Source organism: Podarcis vaucheri (assembly GCF_965113315.1).
Source record: "Podarcis vaucheri genome assembly, chromosome: 1".
Classification (NCBI taxonomy): Eukaryota; Metazoa; Chordata; class Lepidosauria; order Squamata; family Lacertidae; genus Podarcis; species Podarcis vaucheri.
The window spans coordinates 54,947,502-54,969,444 of record NC_138759.1 but is presented as its reverse complement, the minus strand read 5'-3'; the positions used below and the strand labels follow the sequence as shown (position 1 = coordinate 54,969,444).

Sequence of the window (21,943 nt, the reverse complement as noted above, 5' to 3'; positions counted from 1 at the left end):
TTCATTGACTATGCAAAAGCCTTTGACTGTGTCGACCACAGCAAACTATGGCAAGTTCTTAAAGAAATGGGAGTGCCTGATCACCTCATCTGTCTCCTGAGAAATCTCTATGTGGGACAAGAAGCTACAGTTAGAACTGGATATGGAACAACTGATTGGTTCAAAATTGGGAAAGGAGTACGGCAAGGCTGTATATTGTCTCCCTGCTTATTTAACTTTTATGCAGAATTCATCATGCGAAAGGCTGGGCTGGATGAAGCCCAAGCCGGAATTAAGATCGCCGGAAGAAATATCAACAACCTCAGATATGCAGATGATACAATCTTGATGGCAGAAAGTGAAGAGGAATTAAAGAACCTTTTAATGAGGGTGAAAGAGGAGAGCGCAAAATATGGCCTGAAGCTCAACATCAAAAAAAGAAGATCATGGCCACTGGGCCCATCACCTCCTGGCAAATAGAAGGGGAAGAAATGGAGGCAGTGAGAGATTTTACTTTCTTGGGCTCCATGATCACTGCAGATGGTGACAGCAGTCACGAAATTAAAAGACGCCTGCTCCTTGGGAGAAAGGCGATGGCAAACCTAGACAGCATCTTAAAAAGCACAGACATCACCTTGCCAACAAAGGTCCGTATAGTAAAAGCCATGGTTTTCCCAGTAGTGATGTATGGAAGTGAGAGCTGGACCATAAAGAAGGCTGATCGTCGAAGAATTGATGCTTTTGAATTATGGTGCTGGAGGAGACTCTTGAGAGTCCCATGGACTGCAAGAAGATCAAACGTATCCATTCTTAAGGAAATCAGCCCTGAGTGCTCACTGGAAGGACAGATCCTGAAGCTGAGGCTCCAATACTTTGGCCACCTCATGAGAAGAGAAGACTCCCTGGAAAAGACCCTGATGTTGGGGAAATTGAGGGCACAAGGAGAAGGGGACGACAGAGGACAAGATGGTTGGACAGTGTTCTTGAAGCCACAAACATGAGTCTGACCAAACTGCGGGAGGCAGTGGAAGACAGGAGTGCCTGGCGTGCTCTGGTCCATGGGGTCACGAAGAGTCGGACACGACTAAACGACTAAACAACAACAACAACATTCGCAGATGCGTAGAATCGTGACCTGTTGTACTGTGATTATAAAAGTCATAATTTTGCTCACTTCTAGTGTAGAATTATCCCTGAACCAGGCAAGCTTTTAAAAAGAGAAATAAAAGCCAGATCTGGCTTCCTATCGCCATTCCCAGAAGTTTCAACCGCTGCTTTATGTTGCGGCGTTTTCGGATCCAGCACTGAACTGTGCCCAGCTTGAATCTTACCAGCGTGGGCACAGAATGCGCTTCTGAACAACCTGCAAGCGTTAAAAGCGCGTTTTCTCATCATCACAAAGGCAAGGCAAAGCCTCTAGAGGCCGCTTGATCTGGCAGAGACTCGGTGTCCTTCGCCCCATCCTGTTACTTATTTGCCCATTCGGGGAAGTTCCCCTTCTCCGCAGGGCTGCTGGTTCCATCTATTCCGACCAGCGTTCGCATCTTCGAAAGGGGACGGCCCTGAGCCGCCTGCGAGGGGCGGAGCTTTCACTAAGCACCGCCCCCTGGTGCCTTCGCGCGGCTCCGCTTTGTTTAGCCCAGCCCAGCCTAGCTCGGCCGGGACGGGTGATTGACACGGACCAAAGTTATCCCGGAATAAAGGAAGCACGCATGTGCCATCACACCGGATGTGAACATGCTCATTTGGCCTCCTCCGCCTCTATCACCCGGGAGCTCGCTTTGTTAAAAAAAAAAAAATCAGAAGGGGGGGGGCAGCAATCGTGCCAAGCCGTGCCAAGCTGGCTTACTCCGCGCTGCGGCTTCCGCAGCAGGAGAAAAAGAGAGGGGGGCAGGGTAAATGCATTCGCCCCTCGCCCCGCTTCCTAAAGACGATCCCCGACAGTAAAGCTTTAGCACCAATAAACTGAAGCGGGTCAAATCCGTGCCAGCCCCAGATGAGGGTTCCAAGCACTCCTTGCGCCTTGCCGGCCGCTTCTCCCTAATGCCCGTCTCCTGCGCTTCCTGCTGCTGCTGCTGTTGGGGAGCTGCTGGGCTTCCCCGCGCCGAGGGGGCGGCGGCAGGTTCAGAGGCCGGGGGTCGAGCATGGATTTCCGAGGGAAGAAGTACGAGCGGGGCAGCAACTGGTCGGACCCCGAGGTGGTGGAGCTGCTGCACTTGTGGGCCGACGAGTCGGTGCAGGCGGAGCTGGAGAGCTGCCTTCGGAACCAGCACGTCTTCAACCGGATCGCCGAGGTGCTGCGGGAGAAGGGCATCCACCGCACGGGCGACCAGTGCCGGGAGAAGATCAAGAAGATGAAGCTGGAGTACCGCCGCATCAAGGAGAACAACAAGGCCCCTCGAGGGGGCAGGACTTGGAAGTTTTACGACGTGATGGATCGGGTCCTGGCCAGCCGGCCGTCCCTCGCCTACAGCGCCGCCGCCGCCAACAGCAGCAGCAGCGGCGCCTTGCTGATGGCGCAACAAGTGCTGCCGCCGGGGAGCCTGGTGGAAAGCTACCGTCCCCACTTGGCACCCTCGTCGGCTGTGCCCTTCCCGCCCTCTCAGCCCCCGGAGCTGATGGAGATCAAATGCGAGGAGGTGGATTCCGAGGTGGAGCAGTGCTTGACGCCGGAGCCGCCGCCTTCTCTCACTTACCAGCCGGGGGGCTCCCCCGAGGAGGAGGAGAGGGCCTTTTTGGACGACTCGCCCCTCTCCAGGCTGGAGATGCCCATCGAGACCAGTGTCTCGCCCTCAGGTAGGACGGCGGCGGCGGCGGGCTCGGCTCACTTAACGTCGACACGGCAAGGGCCTCTTCGTCACAACAGAGCAGGCCCCACCCGAGACATGTTGGCACTGGAGGGGGGCATCACATGGTGCCCCCCTTCTCTCAAGTCAAGGTACACAGTACCCAAGGCAGGTGAAGTTAGCCTAGCGCCCCCAAGGGAGACAATCCCACAAGCACCTCCCTCCCTCACAGTAAAAATACAACAACAATACATTAAGTAACCAATTTGGTGTCCTGCCAGGACGAACACTGTTTTTGTGGTGTGTGCAAGTTATGTCAGCAGAAGATCGGAAAGCAAAGAATCCAATTTCTGAGGGATCTGGCTTTCAGAGTGGTCAGTTACAATATCTCTTTTGCTCTATAAAAGATGAGGCATATATTCCCTCCCCCCACCAGCCCATCTGTGTTTTTCCAGAAAACGACAACACTCTGTTTTAGTTACAAAACTCATTTTTAATCAAGTGCCTTTCCCTGATCTCTCCAAGAATTCCCAGTCCTTTGATGCCAAGTCCCTCTTTCCTGCATTGAGACCAGGCTTACCTGTCCTCTGGTTTTGTAATGCAGCATAATTTCAGCCTCTCTCTCCCCCCCCCTCATGCAGGTGTGTTGTGTCCGCCCCCCTCCCCCCAATTCCTCCAAGGGTCCTGATGTGCTGATTTGAAAAACTTTTATCCTATCTTTATCTGAAGCCACAAAACATTGCCTTGGGCATGTTTCAGGCAGAAAGGCAATTAAATAAATAAATGGTATACTTTGGGCCTTTGAAACACTCTGAGGCAATGAGTTCTGCAGCTAAATGCCCTTTGCGGTTAACAAATAGTAACCTGAGTTTACAGAATGATGACTTTCTTGGAATTGTCCCATGTATCAAATGGGGAACAATGCAAAACTAAATCCATGACTCAAACTACAAAAAAAAGGGTTTAAAATAGAGGTTTGGGTGATTTCTGGATGAGACAGGCTGCTTTGGATCCTGGAGCAGTGGCGGACTTTGGGCTTAACATTTCAGTGGCACCTTGTGCAGCACCAAAATCCCCACTTCTCACCTTCCATTGTTCATCAGCTTTCTGTGGGGCCCTGTGGCTCCGCAACTGGTTATAATAATAATAATAGCAACAATTTATTATTTATACCCTGCCCATCTGGCTGGGTTTCACCAGCCACTCTGGGCGGCTCCCAGCAGAATTAAAAAGCGATAAAATATCAAACATTAAAAACTTCCCTAAAACCACCTCTGCCTGGAGTTTTAAATGCCACAAAGCAAATAAATAACTCTAAATGCTAAGTCTACAATAATACCTCTGTTCATGTCAGCTTGCATGAGGGGAAATCTATACCATGAGCAGGTGTACCAGTGTAGATGTTTAGTTTGGCATCGTTGGTATCAGACTTTAGAATGTGAACTTCCACACCATCCATTATTTGGAACCATTTATAACTCAGACTGGTGGCTTGCTGGAATCAAGCCATCTCTAGGGCGTTTGAAAACCTGTTGCTCAGCCACTACGGCCAACCATGGTATGGAATTAAGGTACAGAATATACCCTTTACCTTTTACCTAGAATTAAAGGTGAAGGAGCTTTTCAGTGAGAGGAAATGGCATCCACCAAGCTTGATCTCCGGCATCGGTGATTTTAGAAATTGAAACAGTGGGAGCCACGTGCATTGCAGGGAGTTGGCCTTGGTGGCTCTTGGGATCCCTTCCAATTCTACAATTCTTCCAACTCTACAATAGGATTCTATGTCAGTTTCTGTAGCTTGTTCGAAGCACGATGCTGAATGAGTTGCATTTGTATATCAGGTACTTGTAGCAAAAAGTTAAAGGAAAGGGCACTTTTCTAGATGTGCGAATGTCATGCTAGGAATCATTAGGAACAGAACTGAAAATAAAACTGCCAATATCATAATGCCACTCTAAAAATCTGGTGTGACCGTAACTGTGTACAGTTTTGGACACCTTGCCTCAGGAATGATATTTGAGAGCTGGGAAAGGTTCAGAAGAGGCCAATAAAGGGGCAGGAACCCTTATGAGCAAACGTTACAACATTCAGAATTTTAGTTTAGAAAAAACTTGAGTAAGGGAACATGATACGGGTGCACAAAATTATGAAGAAAATAGATAGGCGAAAGTTTTTCCTCCCTCTTACAAAATACTCCAACGTGGGGGCATTCAGTGAAGCTGGGCATTAGAAGATTCAGGACAGCAAATACGTCTTCCCACAGTAAACTTCCCACAGGAAACTATGAGATTTGCTCTCACAAGAGGCAGTGATGGCCACCAACTTGGATGGCTTTAAAAGGGGATTAGGCAAATTCGTGGAGAATAATGACTACTAGCCATGATGACCTTCACTGTGGGAGACACTAAGTGTCTGAATACCAGTTGCAGGGAGGATACTGCTGTTGGGCTCAGGTTCTGCTTGCTGGCTTCCCCCAGGCAACTGGTTAGCCACTGTGAGAACAGGATACTGCACTAGGTGGACTATTGGCCTCACCCAGCAAATGCTGCTTATGTTATGCTGATTTATCAATATCCTTACTAGTTTGGTTTGCTTTGAGATTCTGCTATGGACAGGACTGATGCTAATTAAAGGCAACAATGGCAGAAGGTTCAAGCAAGTCTGACCGTAGTCAAGAAGCGTGAAATGATTTTGTGCCTCAAAAGAAGGAATTTCCCTTTATCTGTTTCCTCCTTCAGGTTTCAGTGAACCCAACATGGCTTCGTCATCCCGGATCCAAAGTCTGGGGCCACGGCCTGGCTTTTCCACCCTGCACCGCCTGCGGAAGAAGCGGAAAGCCCAGCGGCTGAAGGATCCCCTGGACGCGCTCTTGCTGAAGACCCTGGCGGCGCAGCGGGACATGGAGGAGCGCTTTCTGCAGATGGAGGAACGGCGGCTCCAACGGGACCTGGAGGCGGAGGAGCGGCGGATACAGCTGGAGCAGCGACGCTTTGAACTGGAACGGGACCACGAATTCCGCATGTTCAATGTCTTCGCCCAGATGCTCAGCATCCTAAAACAAAGCAATAACGGCTCCTTTGCAAGCGGGCTGCCCCAGGGCATGGACCTTAGCCAAGCATTTTCCGATAGCACTGGGGCAGGCGAAGGGGCACAGCAGGAAGTGAGGACCACACAGCTGGTGCGGCCCGCCTTGGACAGGACAGCCTATGTCTTTGATTTCTGCAACCATAGTGATTTCCAAAGCAGCCCATACCTGTCGGTCAGAGGCAATATTGCCAACATCTTCCGGGGGTCCACAGAGGAAGGGTACAGGGCCTATCATGCCGACAAGTATGAAGAGGACAAAAACCCTACGGTGAGTAAACTCTGTTTCTGCTGTGTGCCTTCAAAAACAAAAATTATTATTTAATATGGTTATGGATTTTCCACGCAGATCAAGGTTCAGCATAATCAAGGAAGAGCTCTCTGCTGCAGGAGCTTACGTTCTGACGTGTGATCAAGGGTGGAGAAGGGTGTATGAACAAAGGATAAATCTGAGCCTGGCCTTCATTTTGGTTGGGGGTAAAAACTAAGACTGTAATCCTCTGTATAGGTATGGGAATAAGCTTCTCTCAGTATTGGGCTGCCCAGGATTGAACCAAAGGCTAAATGGGAAAAGGTGGCTTTGAGGAGGAAAAGGGGATGGAAAGTCTTAATTGATGCATCCCCCACCTCCCGCCACTCCTTGGTGGAGAATTTAATATAGCGAGTGGACAGAATCCTCTGTTATTTAAAAACAGCTGTACATCCATCCATCCACCCAGAGAAACTGGCAGTTACATGCACGACTCCTAAGTTTACACAATTTACATAGCATTGTATCTTTTGATATCCTTCCTGAAATGAATGTTAGCCCAAGGGGACTTATAATTATGTGGTTTTTTTTACAATTTGGGGGCCGTGTTATTGTGAACACTAAACCACAGTCTAACACTATATAGATGAGTCTCCATGTGCCCAAGTGATACACTGGACTAACATTTCTTCCTCTTTCCTTCTCCTCCACATCCATGGGTGTAGCCAAGTAAAACAACAGAAATAACTAACTGACCAATCACATCGGTTCTGCCCCCCCCAACAAAAGTCCTGTCCCCCACCCCTCAACAAAAATCCTGCCTAAACCAATGTCTTTTGCTTTCAAATAGGTTAGCATGATGTATGTTGAACTGGACTTGAAAGACTTGGGTTCAAATCCTTACTGGGTAATTTTGGACCAGTAACTATTTATCAGCCTAATCTACCTCCCAGGGATGTTGTGAGGGGGAAAATGAGGTCTGTGTACCCCACAAATTATTAGAGAAAAGGCAGTATACAAATGTAGTAAATAAATAAATTACCTGGGTAAACATGGTGACTGCACAAGCTACTGTTTCCAAGAAAAATCGTATCTATACCTACTGACCTGCAGTTTCTTTCATACTGTATGAATGATGAAGTGTCTGTTTATGAACATAAATGAATGGCATGAAATGATTTCGTTGAGGAATATGAATATGTGCCATGTAAATGCACGCAGATTTACAGCTGAAGCCTCTCACATAATTATACAAAAAGAGGAATCTTAGATTCAGATATATTCACAAGTGAACTTAAGAATAAATTATATACTATTTGCTTATATGCCTGATCTTTAAAAAATCTATTTCCCAAAGTGCTCATTGGCTCCAGTACGTAAAGGAACTCTGGTTCACACATTTTTTTAACGGGGTAATAGCACGTCAGCTAATGTGAAATACATATACATGCATTGATTGTTTTTCTTAACAATACTTCTGTCTCTGTCTCCAGGGCATCATTAATTTTGGCACCAGTGAAAACAAGCTGTGCTTTGATCTGATGTCCAAGCGGGTAAGAGAATCGTAAATGTGCTTGATTTCTGAGCTGTGCTGGTGGTGTTGCTCTTTCCCTTCCCAATTCAGTTAGCCCTCAGAGGCTTAATTTTACATGCTGAAGCATCTTGTTTTGAATACTTGTTGACCCCTTTCTTTTCCGTTTGGGAAGCTTACAAATTTGTGCCTTTTCCAGAGTAGTGGTGGTGGGAACATGGCACCTCTCTTGGGTTTCTTGCGGTCAACCACCAGACACTTTCAAGTATTGGAAAGAACTTTCTGCCCTATTCCTGCCCCAAGCCCTTGCTTCCCTAGTATGCATGAATTTCTCCATCCCCAAAGCAACTGGTGGAGAAAGTGGGCAAAGGACCCAGAAGAGGATTGAGACAGGACTCTGCAAAAGAGCCACACCCTTTAGAAGGGATGGAAATGTTTCCCAAGCTAGCAATCTTACCTTGACCAAGCTTTAAACAATAATAGAAATCAAAATTATTGTTATTCTCTTAACTTAGGGTGTTTCTTTGACTTTCAAATTCTGGGTACTTCTAGAGACAGTGTCTCTTTCCAGAATGAGGGTCCTCTTCTGATAATAATGTTGCAGAAGCACTAGCAGTGTGCTTGTTCCCGTGAAAGGAAATGGGATGGACTTGCCTTGCTAACCAATATAGACTTGCGTGTTTTGGGTTTTGTAACTTGTAAGACGAATGCCCTCCAGCAGGATGGGAGCATTCGGTTCTACAGGTTTGATTCTTACCTTTTCCAGACCAATTTGGCTTGCTTAATTATTGTGCCCTCTCCTTCTCCTTGCTAATAGCTGACACAAAGTGACATGAACGTCATAGAACCTCCACTGCTACAATATCCTGACTGGAAGGGCCATATGTTGTGAGTAGTAACTGCCCTGTATCTTTTCCCCTTCGTAAGTATCTTCACCCTATTTTCTGCACCTACAAGGAAATTATTATCCTGTTCTGCAGGATATTGCAGGTGCAGTACAAGCAATAAAGAGAGCCTTTTCCAGGCAGGCAAAGTCAGATCTCTCTTAGCAGGTCAGGATCCTGGTCAGCTGCTTTGCTGAGCTGTGAGACATGTTTCAGCAGAGAGCTGGGGCCATCTAGAATCCTGTTGTTTGATGTTGGTTGGTTATGCCTATACTATTTTTTCTAGAAAAAGAAGTGCAGGAACTCACCATGAACACCTCCCTTGTTGTCTTAGAATGGCAATGGTGCCCACTTGAGAGGTGCCAGAACTGAATTCTGGTGAGTTCCAGCTGGAAAAAAGCCCTTCCTCCCTGAGGAACTGGCTGAGCTGAATTAAAGTGCCCTTCTGTTATTGAGGAAACACCCTAAGACTGTGAGAGCTCTGTGGGAAGTGCTGAGCCCCATGCTGAGCCCCTTCATGAGCAGCTAGTATTTCCCCATCATCTTTATATTCCCTGAGGTAGTGGAAGGGGCTGAGAGGAGGTCATGACAGTTCTGGAGGAGGAGGAGTATTTTTTAAAGTGCCTGAAATGGCTACATGCTATACAAAAATAAAAAATAAAATCTATGATTGTTGTAAGTACCAAGGGCATGGTTGTGTGCATGTCTGTATAAGAAATCAGAAAATAGAATACATAAGGCGTATGGTGGTGGAAGGGTGTGCTGAATTATTTCAAAATAGCACCTCAAGAGTGCAATGGACTGTATTTGCTAACTGTGTGGCATGTGAAGTCTTTGCGCCTGAGGTCGTCTCTTGAGTATAGTTGATAATTTTAATAACCATATATTCTGATAACACATTCATTCTCCAAAGGCTGTTGTGAGCATAACTTGGGTGCAGGGGAAGCTATGTACACTTCCTTGGAAGAAAAGGAAGGAAGGAAGGAAGGAAGGAAGGAAGGAAGGAAGGAAGGAAGGAGCTAAAGAGGACTGTGGAAATACCCAGGACATGTAGTTTGAACTGGTCCAGCCAGGAACATACCATGCTTGTAACAGGAAGGGCTGATCTTTCAGTGAATTAACTGTATGTATATTCTCCTTTTCCACAAAGGGAGCTCAGCTCAGTATACCAGGGAACCTGTGCCCCTCCATTTGTTGCTGACTACAGCTCCAGCCATTTAGAGCCAGCATGACCAACAATCAGGAGAGATGGGAATTGTAGCACAACAACATCTGAAGGGCCATCCGCATTCCACCAGGATATGGTTCTTTTAAGCAGGGTTGGGGAGTCAATAACCCTCCAGATGCTGTTGGACTCCAACTCCCATCAGCCCCAGCTAGCATGGTCAGTGGTCCAGGATGATGGGAGTTTTAGCCCCGCATCTGGAGAGTCTTAGGTGCCCCATTGCTGCTTTTATGCATTTTATACCTTCAGTTCTCATTGCAACCAGACCTAAAGTGGAAATTAACAATAATAAAGTGCAGGATTTTATGGCATCTTACGTGTGTGAATAACGGAAATGTTTTGTGCTGGCCCAGTAAAACTTTATCCTGTTTCCATGCCTACTGCATAAACCTTTGTGTTCTGCAATGCATCCTGGTGGAGAGCGAAGCCTTTTCTTGGGAGAAGCTAATTCCATGGTTGCTTTTATATCTCCTTCAGCTTGCGAGAGGAAGTGGCTCGATTTTTGACCTATTATTGCAAGGCACCTGCACCTCTTAAAGCAGAAAATGTAGGTCAATTTACTTCTGGCTTTTTTGTTCTTTTAGTAATGTACTGGCACTCATATTGATGATTATCCTACCCTAAATGGGAGTAAACATCTATCCCAACATGTCTTCTGCAGGTGATCATACTGAATGGCTGCGGCTCTCTGTTTTCTGCTTTGGCTACTGTTCTCTGTGATCCAGGGGGTAAGTGAGATAACTAGAGAAATAGTGGGTGGTATTCAAATTAATGACTCAGTTAGGTCCATGAATTTTGGTAGGCCTATTTTGAGCGAAACATAGTTGAATACAACCCTTAATATATGGATTTGTTGGTTGGTAATGGAGTAGGAATATTGCAAAGAATAGCAACAAAACTGCTAATGTTTATGTTCATAATTCTGCTGGGTATTCTTCTTTATTCCCATTGTACTTGCACTAATTAGCTACATTAATCAGGGCAAGTAAAAGTTAACTCCAAACTGGTCTCTCTGGACTCGTAGAAAGGAACTTTTCACAAAGACCCTGACCTCAGCTGCATTGTCCCAGCTGTAAATTTCAGGGGTTACAAATTGCAGCAGTGGGGTAACTGGCTTTCTTCTTTTGATTTCAGAAGCCTTCCTGATCGCTACCCCTTTCTACGGAGGCATCACCCAAAGTGTGTTTCTCTATGGGAATGTGAAGCTGGTCTATGCCCATTTAGACAGTCAGGTAAGAAGGAAAGCGGACAGCCATCACATTCTAGGACCTAAGGCAGTGTTTTTCAACCTTTTTTGGGCAAAGGCACACTTGTTTCATGAAAAAAATCATGAGGCACACCACCACTGTGTGCGTAGAGGGAGATGTCACAGCCCCGCTGCTCTCTATGGGGAATCAGATGAGAGCGGACCGCCTGTCCGCTCTCATCCGATCTGATCCCCACCCAGGACGGATGGAAAATAGTGTGGACACAGTCCGGCGCCCGCCTAGTGGACGAAAATTTGACATTTTTAAAAAAATCTTTCGAATTTTTCAATTTTTCCCACGGCACACCAGGCAACATCTCACGGCACACTAGTGTGCCGCGGAACAGTGGTTGAAAAACACTGACCTAAGGGTCCGAATGTGGACTGAAATTTCCATCTGTCTCCATGCCAGCATATCCATAACATCTGGGGCCACCATGTTGGCTACCCTTTCTATTGTCCTATGGCATTTTCTGGTAGCAGGCAACCTTACATATCTTCCTCACAGTTCACTTGAGCAATAGTTGCTAAAAAATGGGTTCAGGCTCCAAGTCACAGGGAAAGTTGGGTATGGGTTGCCAAACTGGCTGACAGAGAGGGAAGTATTGCACACAAGATATATTTGGTTTTTCTGAGAAGACGAAGTTTCTGAACAGAAATTACCTGTGTGTATCCCTACAGTAAGAAGTTTTGGAACACCTTTCCTAGAATATGTTTGCTGAATTTAAGGCTTAAGTAATTTGGGGTGTGAAGGCTGCCTTTGCTTGTATCCAAATCAGCATTCTGGCATTCCTCTGTAGAGGTCCACGAATATGCCTTCCTCAGTAGAAGTTGAACTCCAGCTTCTGTGAATGGCTGCTCAATTCATGATGTCACTGGGAAGTGTGTTAACCATTCTTAACTCTGTAATAACATCCAGTTGAAGGGAGTGGAGTCCCTGTTAAGACTTCTTGAGATGTGCAGCACAAATAGCTTTTGTTCGGTTCCGAAAGGCTTTTGTGCTCAGCCTACTCTTTTATGTGTTTCAGGTCACCGGCACCTGCAACCGCCCGTTCCAGCTCACTGTGGAAAAGCTAAAGAAGGCCTTGCAGGATGCACAGTCAGAGGTGAGCTTGCTTCATCTTACAGTTGCTGAATCTTCCAAGGCTTCGTTGGTGGGTGGGGCCACAGATTACAGGGATGTTGTGGAATGTAATACAATAAACCTTTAGATTTTGGGGTAATTCAGTGTTGCGCTAATACGGCCGTTCTGCCAGTGCAAGCATTTCTGCTTGCCTGATGGAACACTCTTCCCCAGACACTGTTCTGGGGTTTTTCCCAAGCTCCCAGAGTGGATTTAGGGGAGGCGCAAGGGAAAGCCCCATTGCTAGTGGGAGTCTTTGCACTGGCTTCTGCTCACGGGCCAGGTTAGCTGAATCTGGCCCCTAGTTTTGATTCATTTCAGTGGTCCAGGGTGGTCTAAGTATAAGCATTGTTGAGGCCAAGTGTGGTAGAGGCTGAATGTATTATGGTGTTTTTACTGCTGCATTACAACTTTGGAGCTTTGATAGACAACTATTTTATTACAGCATACGGCAGGCATAGGCAAACTCCAGCCCAGCAGATGTTTGGGACTACAATTTCCATCATTCCTGACCACTGGTTCTGTTAGCTAGGGATGATGGGAATTGTAGTCCCAAACATCTGGAGGGCTGGAGTTTGCCTATGCCTGGCATACGGGATAGTTTGAATGGACCCTTATTGCTTGCTTCTGCTTCTTTTGACAAAGTTTATGCTCTATTTTGTTCTCATTTGGAAAAGACTTCTGTTTTTTGAAGGATACCTTCCTACCTCTAATAGCTTCCTTGATTAGCCACATTGGCATCTTCTTGTCCCTGATGGAGTCTTTCCTTTATCTGTGATGTACTTCCTAGCTCAGTTTGTATGAATGAGATTTTGAACAATCTCTAAGTATTTTGGTGAGATTTGACACTTTCCACTTCCCCATTCAACTTCCTTTTTACCGATTCCTTCAGTTTTGGGATGTTTCCTCTTTTAAAGCCAAATGTGGCTGTGTTGGATTTTATTGGCAATTGTCCACTTAACATCTATGTGGAATTTGAATGTACTAAGACATTTTTGATGTAAAGCTATAAAAGAGAATTCAACCAAGCTCCTTTACTTTGCTACATTACCTGCCACAGGCAGGTAAAAGCAGCCTGATAATGAGGGTCACCAATGTTATAAACCAAAGTGCCTCAGGACAAGCAGGTTTCTTGACAGGCAGTATTTTATATAAGGTCCCTTGTTCTTTGTGTTTTACAGTTTGATGCTTTTGTTTTATAGGGTATCAGAGTAAAGGCTTTAATTCTCCTGAACCCCCATAATCCCTTGGGGGACATCTATTCTCTCACTGAGTTACATGACTTCTTGGAATTTGCAAAAAGGTATGATCTAAGACTTTGTTTGGAGATGGCTAGTCCAACAGACCAAATATTGTAGGCTGGGATGAGTGAAAATATGCATTTTTACATCTGCCTAGGCTACATGTACTTAGTTTCTGCAGAGCAGGAGTGGGGAACCTGTGGCTTGTCATCATCAGCCCCAGCAAGCATGGTCAATGGCCAGGGATGATGGGAGTTGTAGTTCAGCAACATGAACTACATGGAGGGCCAGAGGTTCCCCACACCTGTTGTAGAGGTTGTAGAGGATGAGGTTCAGCTGAAGACTCCACAGAAAAGGTGAGGGGCTTTTTGTGGGGTGAGGTGGTACTTGAAGGCAAGAGTTGGGTGTGACACTAGACATACTCCAAGAAGGAGCTTTAGCTATAAGGGGCAGCAAAGGAGAATTGATGGGGTGCCATTCAATGGTGCAGGAGGTCTTCATCTACTGGAGAGTGGTGGAGCTGGAGGAGCAAATGCCATGACTGGGGATAAATTTCTGGCTCCATTCCATTGATATTGCTTCCTCTATAGAAAGAACTAGGAACGCTGGGGGAGAGTTACACCTGTGTAGCATCCTGGTTGCTTCCAGATGACCTATTTCATTGCACATTCATCCCGATTAGTTCCCACGAAGTTTGCAAGGTCAGATATCATTGGTCATTTCTTGAGCATTCCCTCTGATTTGTTTGCTGCGATACCTGTTGTGTCAGCAATTGTTACTGCCCAGTTTTCATTGTTTCCCATCGTTTTCCTTATCACAAAACGTCCAATTTTAGGGAGGATATTGCCCAAGAGAGCCAAATCAGCTTTTAATTGCATGGCCTGAATTTGCCCAAATGTGATTGAATGCCAATAAGATTGAACCCACCACAAAATAGCAACAATCTGAAAGTGCCCCCTGTTGTTATCAGCAAGCTGCTTTGCGTGTCAGTGAAAGGTAGCCTTTTCGGTGGGAAACCAAATGTCCATGAAGGTTTTGCTGTCATCTTTAGTAATGGGAGAGCAAATGTGGCTACTAGGTGTGATGTTTTCACTCTGTTCCTGCTGTCCGGTTTTGGGAGCATTGCCCTACTAAATCCTCCTCTCTAGTGGCAGCCGGTTGAACTGTGCCCACTTCCTGGCAGCAAGCAGTCTCTCTACCCATTTCCAAAAATCCCATTTTTCCTTTCTCTCATTCTAGGCATGAGCTGCACGTGATAGTAGATGAGATCTACATGCTGTCAGTTTTTGATGATTCTGCCACATTCCACAGTGTGCTTGAAATGGACAGGTAAAGGCATCTTTAGTGCTTCCATCACCTCTTAATGGGGGTCGCCAACACTATAAAGTTCTGTGGAACAGAAAAGTGGTACTGAGCAAACACTTTCACAGCACAAACTGCTATTAAGAGTCCTGATGGGTTAAACGTTGGCAGCGTCTACTGGCAGCCATGTGGTACATTCCCTTTTTTAGGGGCTTGTAACGGGGAAAGTGCTCTCCATGCTTCTGCACCACAATATCCCAGGGCTTCAAAGGTTTGCTTTCTGGCACAGTTTTAACAGTAGCAGCACTGTGAGAATGCCTCTCACAGTGGACTGCAACTCGCATCATCATTGGCCGTGCTGATTGGGGATGATGGATGTTTGAGTCCAGCAGGCTCCCCACCCTGGATCGGGACTATGGAGGAGAGGAACAATATGCATACAATTGTCCCTGAAATTCTTTTGCATGTCTGTGATAGTTGGAGGTTTTCCTAAACGTGGTGTGGAAATACGCAGCTTGAAAGCAGAGCGGAGAGACCTCAGAGAGTCTTTTGACTCTCTGAGAGCAAACTAGGCCTGACACATTTGTTATGGAGATGGACTACCACAGGGTAATCCAAGCAGCCTTGAGAGCATGTGGTGGTGGGGAAGGGTTTTTTTAATTCTTTTCCTCCATGCCACGGTCCCATGGACGAAAATCCCCTTTCCAAGCAGCTACTTTCATTTCAAGGGGAAATTTTATTGGTGTCATTGGTAGAAAAGCTGTTCTTTCCCTTCTCTTTTCCAGGTCTTCTGGCGAATCAGAATAGTAGCAAGCCCCTAAGCAGATAAGAGAGGTGGATTTAGGGCAGTGCAACTGGCTTCACTGCTCTGGGCACTGAGCCTAGGGGGCGCTTGCAGGGCGTCGCAACTATGACATAGTGAATTGAGCAGAACAAAAGGCAAGAGGCGGGGATGACAAATTTTGGTCTCATGCTGCTGAAATAGGAAAGACCAAAGTCCAGCCTTTCAGATAACATAGGTGACGCAGGGGAGGATGAAGAGGAACTCGTACTGGGTGGGAACTAGAGACACTTGCAGTTTCCTCGATAAGTCTTAGTGGGTGTCCTTGGGAACCACACTGGGGACTGTATAATTTCTTCTGGTGCTTCAGAATACCCTAGAAGCCTCGTTGATTTGTTGCTAACATCTACATATGCATTCTCTTTATGCACAGATTTCCTGATCCGCAGAGGACCCATGTGATGTGGGGAATTACTAAGGTGAGTGCTTTTTTCTTTTCTTTTCTATCTTATTTTCATTTTCAAATTTTACAAATATTTTTAACAAGAAAAACAAAATCTTTCAAGTCTCATTTACCTTCCCCTCTACTTCCCTCATTTCTGCAGTTACTTGTTTTATATCTTTTTATTACTGCGTATCCAATTCAAGTCTGTTTACTAATTTTCCATTATCTTCGCCTTGATTATCTCTTGCTGTATGTATTTATATCAATCCTGCTAATGTTTTGATTTGTTTACAATATATCTTCAAATAAATTGTCCCCATTCTGTTTTTAAAAGTCTCTTCTTGATTTCTCATTCTTCTGGTAAGTTTCGCTATTTCTGCATACTCCATTAATTTTAATTGCCAGTCTTCCTTTGTCGGAACTGTTTCATAGAATCATAGAGTTGGAAGAGACCACAAGGGCCATCGAGTCCAACCCCCTGCCATCTTTGAGCATAAAGATGCATTTTCCCCCCTGATGCTCAGGTGGTATTATTTCAAAAGCCTGGGCCATGCATGAGAGAGATTTGTTTATTCATTGGTTGGCTCAAAAGATTATTAATTTCTGGCCCCTGCAGGATTTTGCTGCCGCTGGGATTCGCTTTGGGACACTGTACACGTTGAATCAAGATGTTGCCAATGCTGTGGCTTCCTTGTGCTACTTCCACGGGGTCTGTGGGCCTGTCCAGTACAAAATGGCCCAGCTACTCCGAGACAGAGGTGAGGCCAAGAATGTCGCACAACCCCTCCCTGCTCTGTTCTCCCTTTGAGAAGGGAGCTTTGCCAAAACTGCAGCTTTTGCCTGTCCAGGATTCTCAGGCTGTAGCGTGGAGATGGTTGCCAATTCAGCAGCATTTTCAATTAAAGCATAAAAATATTGCACAGCCAACAACAGCCCTTTTCATAGCCTCCCCACCATAGACGCAGCAATGTTTGGAGTAGGAAGTAACGCCACATACCCAAGCTCTGCACGTTTGGTTGGACATGTGAAACAGCCCCCTTTGCGTGTACAGCTCCCATGAGATCTGGAGCTCTGCTCACTCCAGGGGTCCAGATTGCATGGGAGCCCCACCTGCATACAAGTCTACTCGCTTAGGGGATCCTTTCAGACATTCTGCCTATGATAGAGTGGCTTAGATCAGGCATAGGCAAACTTGGCCCTCCATGGTTTTTTTTGGCCTACAACTCCCATGATCCCTAGCTAGCAGGACCAGTGGTCAGGGATGGTGGGAATTGTAGTCCCAAAACATCTGGAGGGTGAGTTTGCCTATGCCTGGCTTAGATGGACCTCCTTATATTTTTAGGTGTGTATCTTAAGATGGTTTTCATGTGCACACCTGAAATGTGACCAACAGGAAATTGCAATGCATTGCGTAAACTGACAAGGCCCTGAGGATTTTGCATCATGTTTTGCTGCTGCAATAGTTGATTGTGCAGAAGGTGAGAATAAAGAAAAGAAGGCAGTGGAGTGAGACCAACATTTCAATACAAAATATGGGCAATGTTGTGTAGATCTTGCCCACGTTCTTCTCTGTGGGATGCTTTGTGCGTGCACATAGTTCGCCTGCAGCACCAAGTGATGATCAGTGTTTGAATGAGTTGCTGCAGATCAGCTTGCCACAGGCAGAACTTGCCTATATTCTTGAATGGCTTCAGATGCAATGCTTTTCAATGGAGTCAGTTCACACGCTGAACCACCAGTCATCAAAGAGTTGAGAAATCAAGCGATTTTATATGTATGTGTCTGAACTGCCTTATGTGTCTTCCTCTTGGCTAGACTGGATCAACCAGGTGTACTTACGGGCCAATCATGAAAGGCTGAAAGCTGCCCACACTTTTGTAACAGATGAGCTCAAGACCCTTGGGGTTCCCTTCCTGAACCGCAATGCAGGCTTCTTTGTATGGATTGATTTCCGAAAGGTCAGTGCTCATTAAAGAAGGCCCTGCAGGATCAAACCAAGTCCTTCTATTTCAGCAGTGGTGGCTGTGAATCAAGCAGGCATCCAATGTTATGGATTTCAGAAAGATCTGGCTGGTGTGTTCACACACACTGTCTCACTGGCAAGGCATTGCTTTATTTTGTAAAAACAACCTCACCCCACCCCCCTGCCGCTGCCGCCCCACTTCGAATAATTCATCTCCAAAATTATCCTTTGAAAATTCTGAGCTTACTCAGAATTTTCTGTAAAGTAGAGAAGTAGCATTAGTTGTTTCAATTCAGAAACACATCTTGAGATCTTTTCTGAGGCAGTGAAGTAGTTTTCTTGGGTCCTGTATGCCTCCTTTTCCTAGGTTTGGTTTTTTTTACAACCGTAGCATTTTTGCCTTTAGGCGACTGCTGATTTTTTTTTATTTCTAAGAGGGTTTCCCTGAAGAGAGACTCGGCCATTTTGTATTGCATTCATATGGAATCTTGTAATTTAATTCTTTAAGAACTTAATTCTTTAAGAACTGCTTTTGGACTGTTCTGCATATTCATTTTGAATATAGATTTGGGGAGGGGTTGGTACTTATGTACACCATTTTGAAGACATTTGTTGGGAAGCAGTTTATAAATCCTTATATAATTAAATATTCCCCAGTCTGATGGGTGTTTCCCTTTCATCATCACAGCCAAGGGAAATAAACTTGCAAAGATTGTGGTTGACTTTCTCATTCCACTGGTGGAAGATGGAGTTCCCAGTTCTCTGAAGTCTTTTGGGAGCAGGGCTGTCTCCCATTCCCAGAAATAGGAAAATGCCTCCCTTATAGCTTCAGACCTTTTTTAAAAAAAGAAAATCTGTCCTTATTTTTAGTGGGCAGGGTCTTTTTGCATGATTCTAATTCTATGGCTGGGCAGAAGGCAAGTCTGGATCTACTAGTAGATCCATGGGTAATTTTCAGTAGATCCACTTCATGTTTCTGACTCCCAGAAGTCTCTCTCCCACACATACACACATCCCTGAGTGATGTTGCACCTGACTCCTGTCGGTGGATCTCAAGGTTCTATTAAACAGAGTAGATCCTGAGGGTGTGACTCAGCTAATGAATCCCATCAGCAGATGCCTTGTGTGATGACTTTTCACAACAGAGCTTTCCACTCCTTCTGCTTCTGAAACTGAGGGAAGGGGTGTTGAGATTTTCCCGAGAGGGGGAGAGGGGGAATAGTTTCATCTGAGAAGCCAAAATCCTTGTTCTAACAGAACGATCAGAAGACTGTGGCATTGAATTGCCCCCCACAAGCCTGAATCCTCCCTGCCCCTGCTGCGAGGAACCTCAGATCTCCATGGTCTTACTGAAGTTGAGGAGATGTGGGTGTAACTCCTTGTGAGTCGGAGCTTACTTGTTTCTTCACTCCTTTACTCCCTAGTACTTGCGAAGAGGAACATTTGAAGAGGAAATGTTGCTCTGGAGGCGCTTCCTGGACAACAAAGTCCTGCTCTCTTGTGGTAAAGCTTTTGAGTGCAATGAGCCTGGCTGGTTCCGCATCATCTTTTCGGACAAGATACATCGGCTGCAGCTAGGTCTGTGTTTTTTTTTTTTTAAATCATATTTATTAAAGTTTCCAAAACACAAAAGATAGAAGTACAAAGAAAAAAGAAAGATAAAATACACTTAAAACCTTACTTTCATTGCCAACTTTCTGGGACTCCCCCATCCCCCTCCCAACTGTATTCCCCTTTCATTAATTTGGTTCTACAAGCTCTCACTCCCAATTTAAAACTTAATTTGTTTAACCCACTATTCAATTTAAATTATACAGTCATTCCACCATCCCACATCATTAACAGAAAAAAAATAAAATTTCCCAAGGTCCGCCCCAGTTTCCTTCCACGAATTCCCTTTTTTAATAAACACGTCCAATCAAAGTAAAATGATATACAAGAAGTTATATAAAGATATAGAAGATAAAGGATATAAAAAGATTCAAAAAATAGTTGCACAGCCTTTGGATTCCAAATCTCCCCCCCCCCCTTCCCCGGTTTGAATTCCCCATATCCATCAGTCTGTCTATTGTCAGCCTGGAGATCTCAAATCCATGGCGAGATTTTTCCCCAGTTCCACCTTGCCGGTTTTTTTAATTTATTTATTTTAATGATATTTAACTTCAAACATCCAGTCTAAAAGAGGCCCCAAAGGGCCTTCAGTTTCCTTGGTCTTTAACGCTCCCCCCATTGTTCTTTCCATGTCATAATCAGTCCTTTGTTCTTTTTTCTCACTTTCTCAGGTTTCTTGTCCTGTTCCGTTGCTAAAACGTTCTAATTCAGAAATTTGGTACCTCTACAGAGGTTATTGTTGTTCAGGAACAAAAACTTACGTCCAGTCCCTTCCTTTCTTCAATAGAAAATTCTATTGTCTCCTTTAATATAAACACCTCTGTAGACGAAATACTGTTTCAGTTTTGCAGCTTTCCCAGGAGATAACAAGTCCTGTGCGATTCCAAGAGTATTTTTCCACTTACGACCGTTCTTGTAATGTCCCGAAACCCCTCTAGGGGGATTGTAGTAACTTTGTTTCCTCTGATCCAAAAGTCAAATTGTTGTTCCTTATTTTCAACAGTTTATATCCAAATTGTAGCAAATTGTAACAAAATTAACCAGCAAAGTCCTCATGGCAAAGTCCTCTTTATATTCTCCTACTTTGACAGCTACTTTGACAGCTGTCAAAGTCTCCGTCTCTCTTCACCAGGCTCTCTCACAAATTGCCCCGGTTCCCAGGGGGGGTTACATTTTCCTTCTCACCCTCCACTCTTCTCCTCCAGCACAGTTCTTATAATTTCCCATCGTGGAATTAATAATTTTTATCAAAAATACGCTTCTCTCTCGACCTTGGTTACCCAGTCCTTGTTTTAGAATGTTTACAATAGGGGGGGGACTGACTTCCTTTTTGGATCTCCCCCGCTCGTGCCGAATCCGAAAAAATTTTCTTTTTTTTTCTCCTTTTAAACCCGGTTTCCAAATTACTCACGGGTTGTTGTTGATAGTCCGAATTTTCAATAGAAGAAGTCAGCGCTCTCCGTCGAATGGCATGAGGCTTCGCTCGGCAGGGAAAGCAGAGGACTCACAGCACCACGCCACTCCCCGGCACCCGATCCATAGCCTTTTAAAAGGCTCCTTCACAAGTCGGGAGGGCGCTAACGGTGCCAGCCGAGTCACCCATGTCCACGGACTCCTTGCCCGTGGTTTTTAAGGGTCCCCACGTCGCTGGCGCGGTAGGACCCAGCCCCTGCCGAGCAGACTCCCTCCGGAGCTCAGAGGGAGTCCGCCATTCGGCGATGGCGCCAACCCGGAAGTCCCAGCTAGGTCAGTGTTGTCCTTCTCCTATCTTCTCTCCCAGCTGGTGACCCAGCATGCCAAACCCACCAGTAAGATACTGTGGCCTGATAGCTCAGACCTGTTAGTTGGTTCTCTTGAACTGTCAGTCACTGCTTGGTTGCTTCAGGACCATAGCTCTCCATCTGAATCCAGCTTTCGTTCCAACTGGTGAGTTTTTCTCTCCCCCTTCCTCTCCCTTTCCTCCAGGCATGCAGAGGGTCCGTGAGGTTCTGGAAGAACACGAGCATGGAATCCTGAATGAAGGTAAAGACCAGCCTTGTGAGTCTGACTCGGAAGGCAAAGCGGACAGCGCAGACGAAGTAATATTTGTGTCCCACCATCAGGAGCCAGCCTCAGCTGGCGGCTCCAACCTCGGCGATCTCATTGGCCTCCTGCAGCAGCAAATGCGCTCGTCTGACTGGCTGCAGAAGAATACCGTGGAACAGTTTGCCCAGGAGAAACCAGAGGTCTATGATGTTTTCCGCAAGTTGGTGGGGAAGCAGTAGACGGTTTTGGTGCCCTTCCACATGGATTGCCGCTGGAGGTTCTTGCTGCTCGGCTTTGACTTACCTAATGATATATATTCCATATAGCAGGAAGCCGTTTGTAAACCTCCTTCCTGTGGCCATCTTCTCATCATTCTATTAAACTGGGGCCAACTACAGATGGGTGGCTTTTATTCTGTCTCCACCCTTTGCGTTACAGTTTTAAAATTTTTGTTTCTAATGACCAAG

The 21,943-nt window shown here is 45.7% G+C and overlaps 1 protein-coding gene and 1 long non-coding RNA gene across 3 annotated transcripts in view; one reads left to right on the top strand and one right to left on the bottom strand.

Moving 5' to 3' along the window:
* LOC309535004 overlaps window positions 1–21,943 on the bottom strand; it is a 654,277-nt gene that overhangs the window by 83,748 nt on the left and 548,586 nt on the right. The window lies entirely within an intron of this gene.
* Window positions 1,789–21,873, top strand: LOC309533225 (1-aminocyclopropane-1-carboxylate synthase-like protein 1). 2 transcript variants are annotated; one of them, XM_082224512.1, is made up of 15 exons: window positions 1,789–2,775; window positions 5,504–6,120; window positions 7,593–7,652; window positions 8,448–8,518; window positions 10,217–10,286; window positions 10,401–10,467; window positions 10,874–10,971; window positions 12,014–12,091; window positions 13,311–13,411; window positions 14,589–14,678; window positions 15,866–15,911; window positions 16,494–16,635; window positions 17,693–17,835; window positions 19,265–19,418; window positions 21,198–21,363. In XM_082224512.1, exons 1-15 carry the CDS (start codon window positions 2,124–2,126, stop codon window positions 21,236–21,238), a joined length of 2,430 nt encoding a protein of 809 aa, XP_082080638.1. In that variant the 5' UTR covers window positions 1,789–2,123; the 3' UTR covers window positions 21,239–21,363. The 2 variants fall into 2 exon arrangements, with proteins under 2 accessions (XP_082080638.1, XP_082080637.1); XM_082224511.1 differs by lacking the exon at window positions 21,198–21,363 and adding an exon at window positions 21,417–21,873 and having other exon boundaries at window positions 1,792–2,775.

Excerpts from the sequence above, each read along its gene's own strand:
- LOC309533225 (XM_082224511.1), top strand. The coding sequence starts at position 2,124 with ATGGATTTCCGAGGGAAGAAGTACGAGCGGGGCAGCAACTGGTCGGAC. Across the intron at positions 2,776-5,503 it reads GACCAGTGTCTCGCCCTCAG|GTTTCAGTGAACCCAACATG; the intron begins GTAGGACGGCGG and ends TTCCTCCTTCAG. Across the intron at positions 19,419-21,416 it reads GATACATCGGCTGCAGCTAG|GCATGCAGAGGGTCCGTGAG; the intron begins GTCTGTGTTTTT and ends CCTTTCCTCCAG.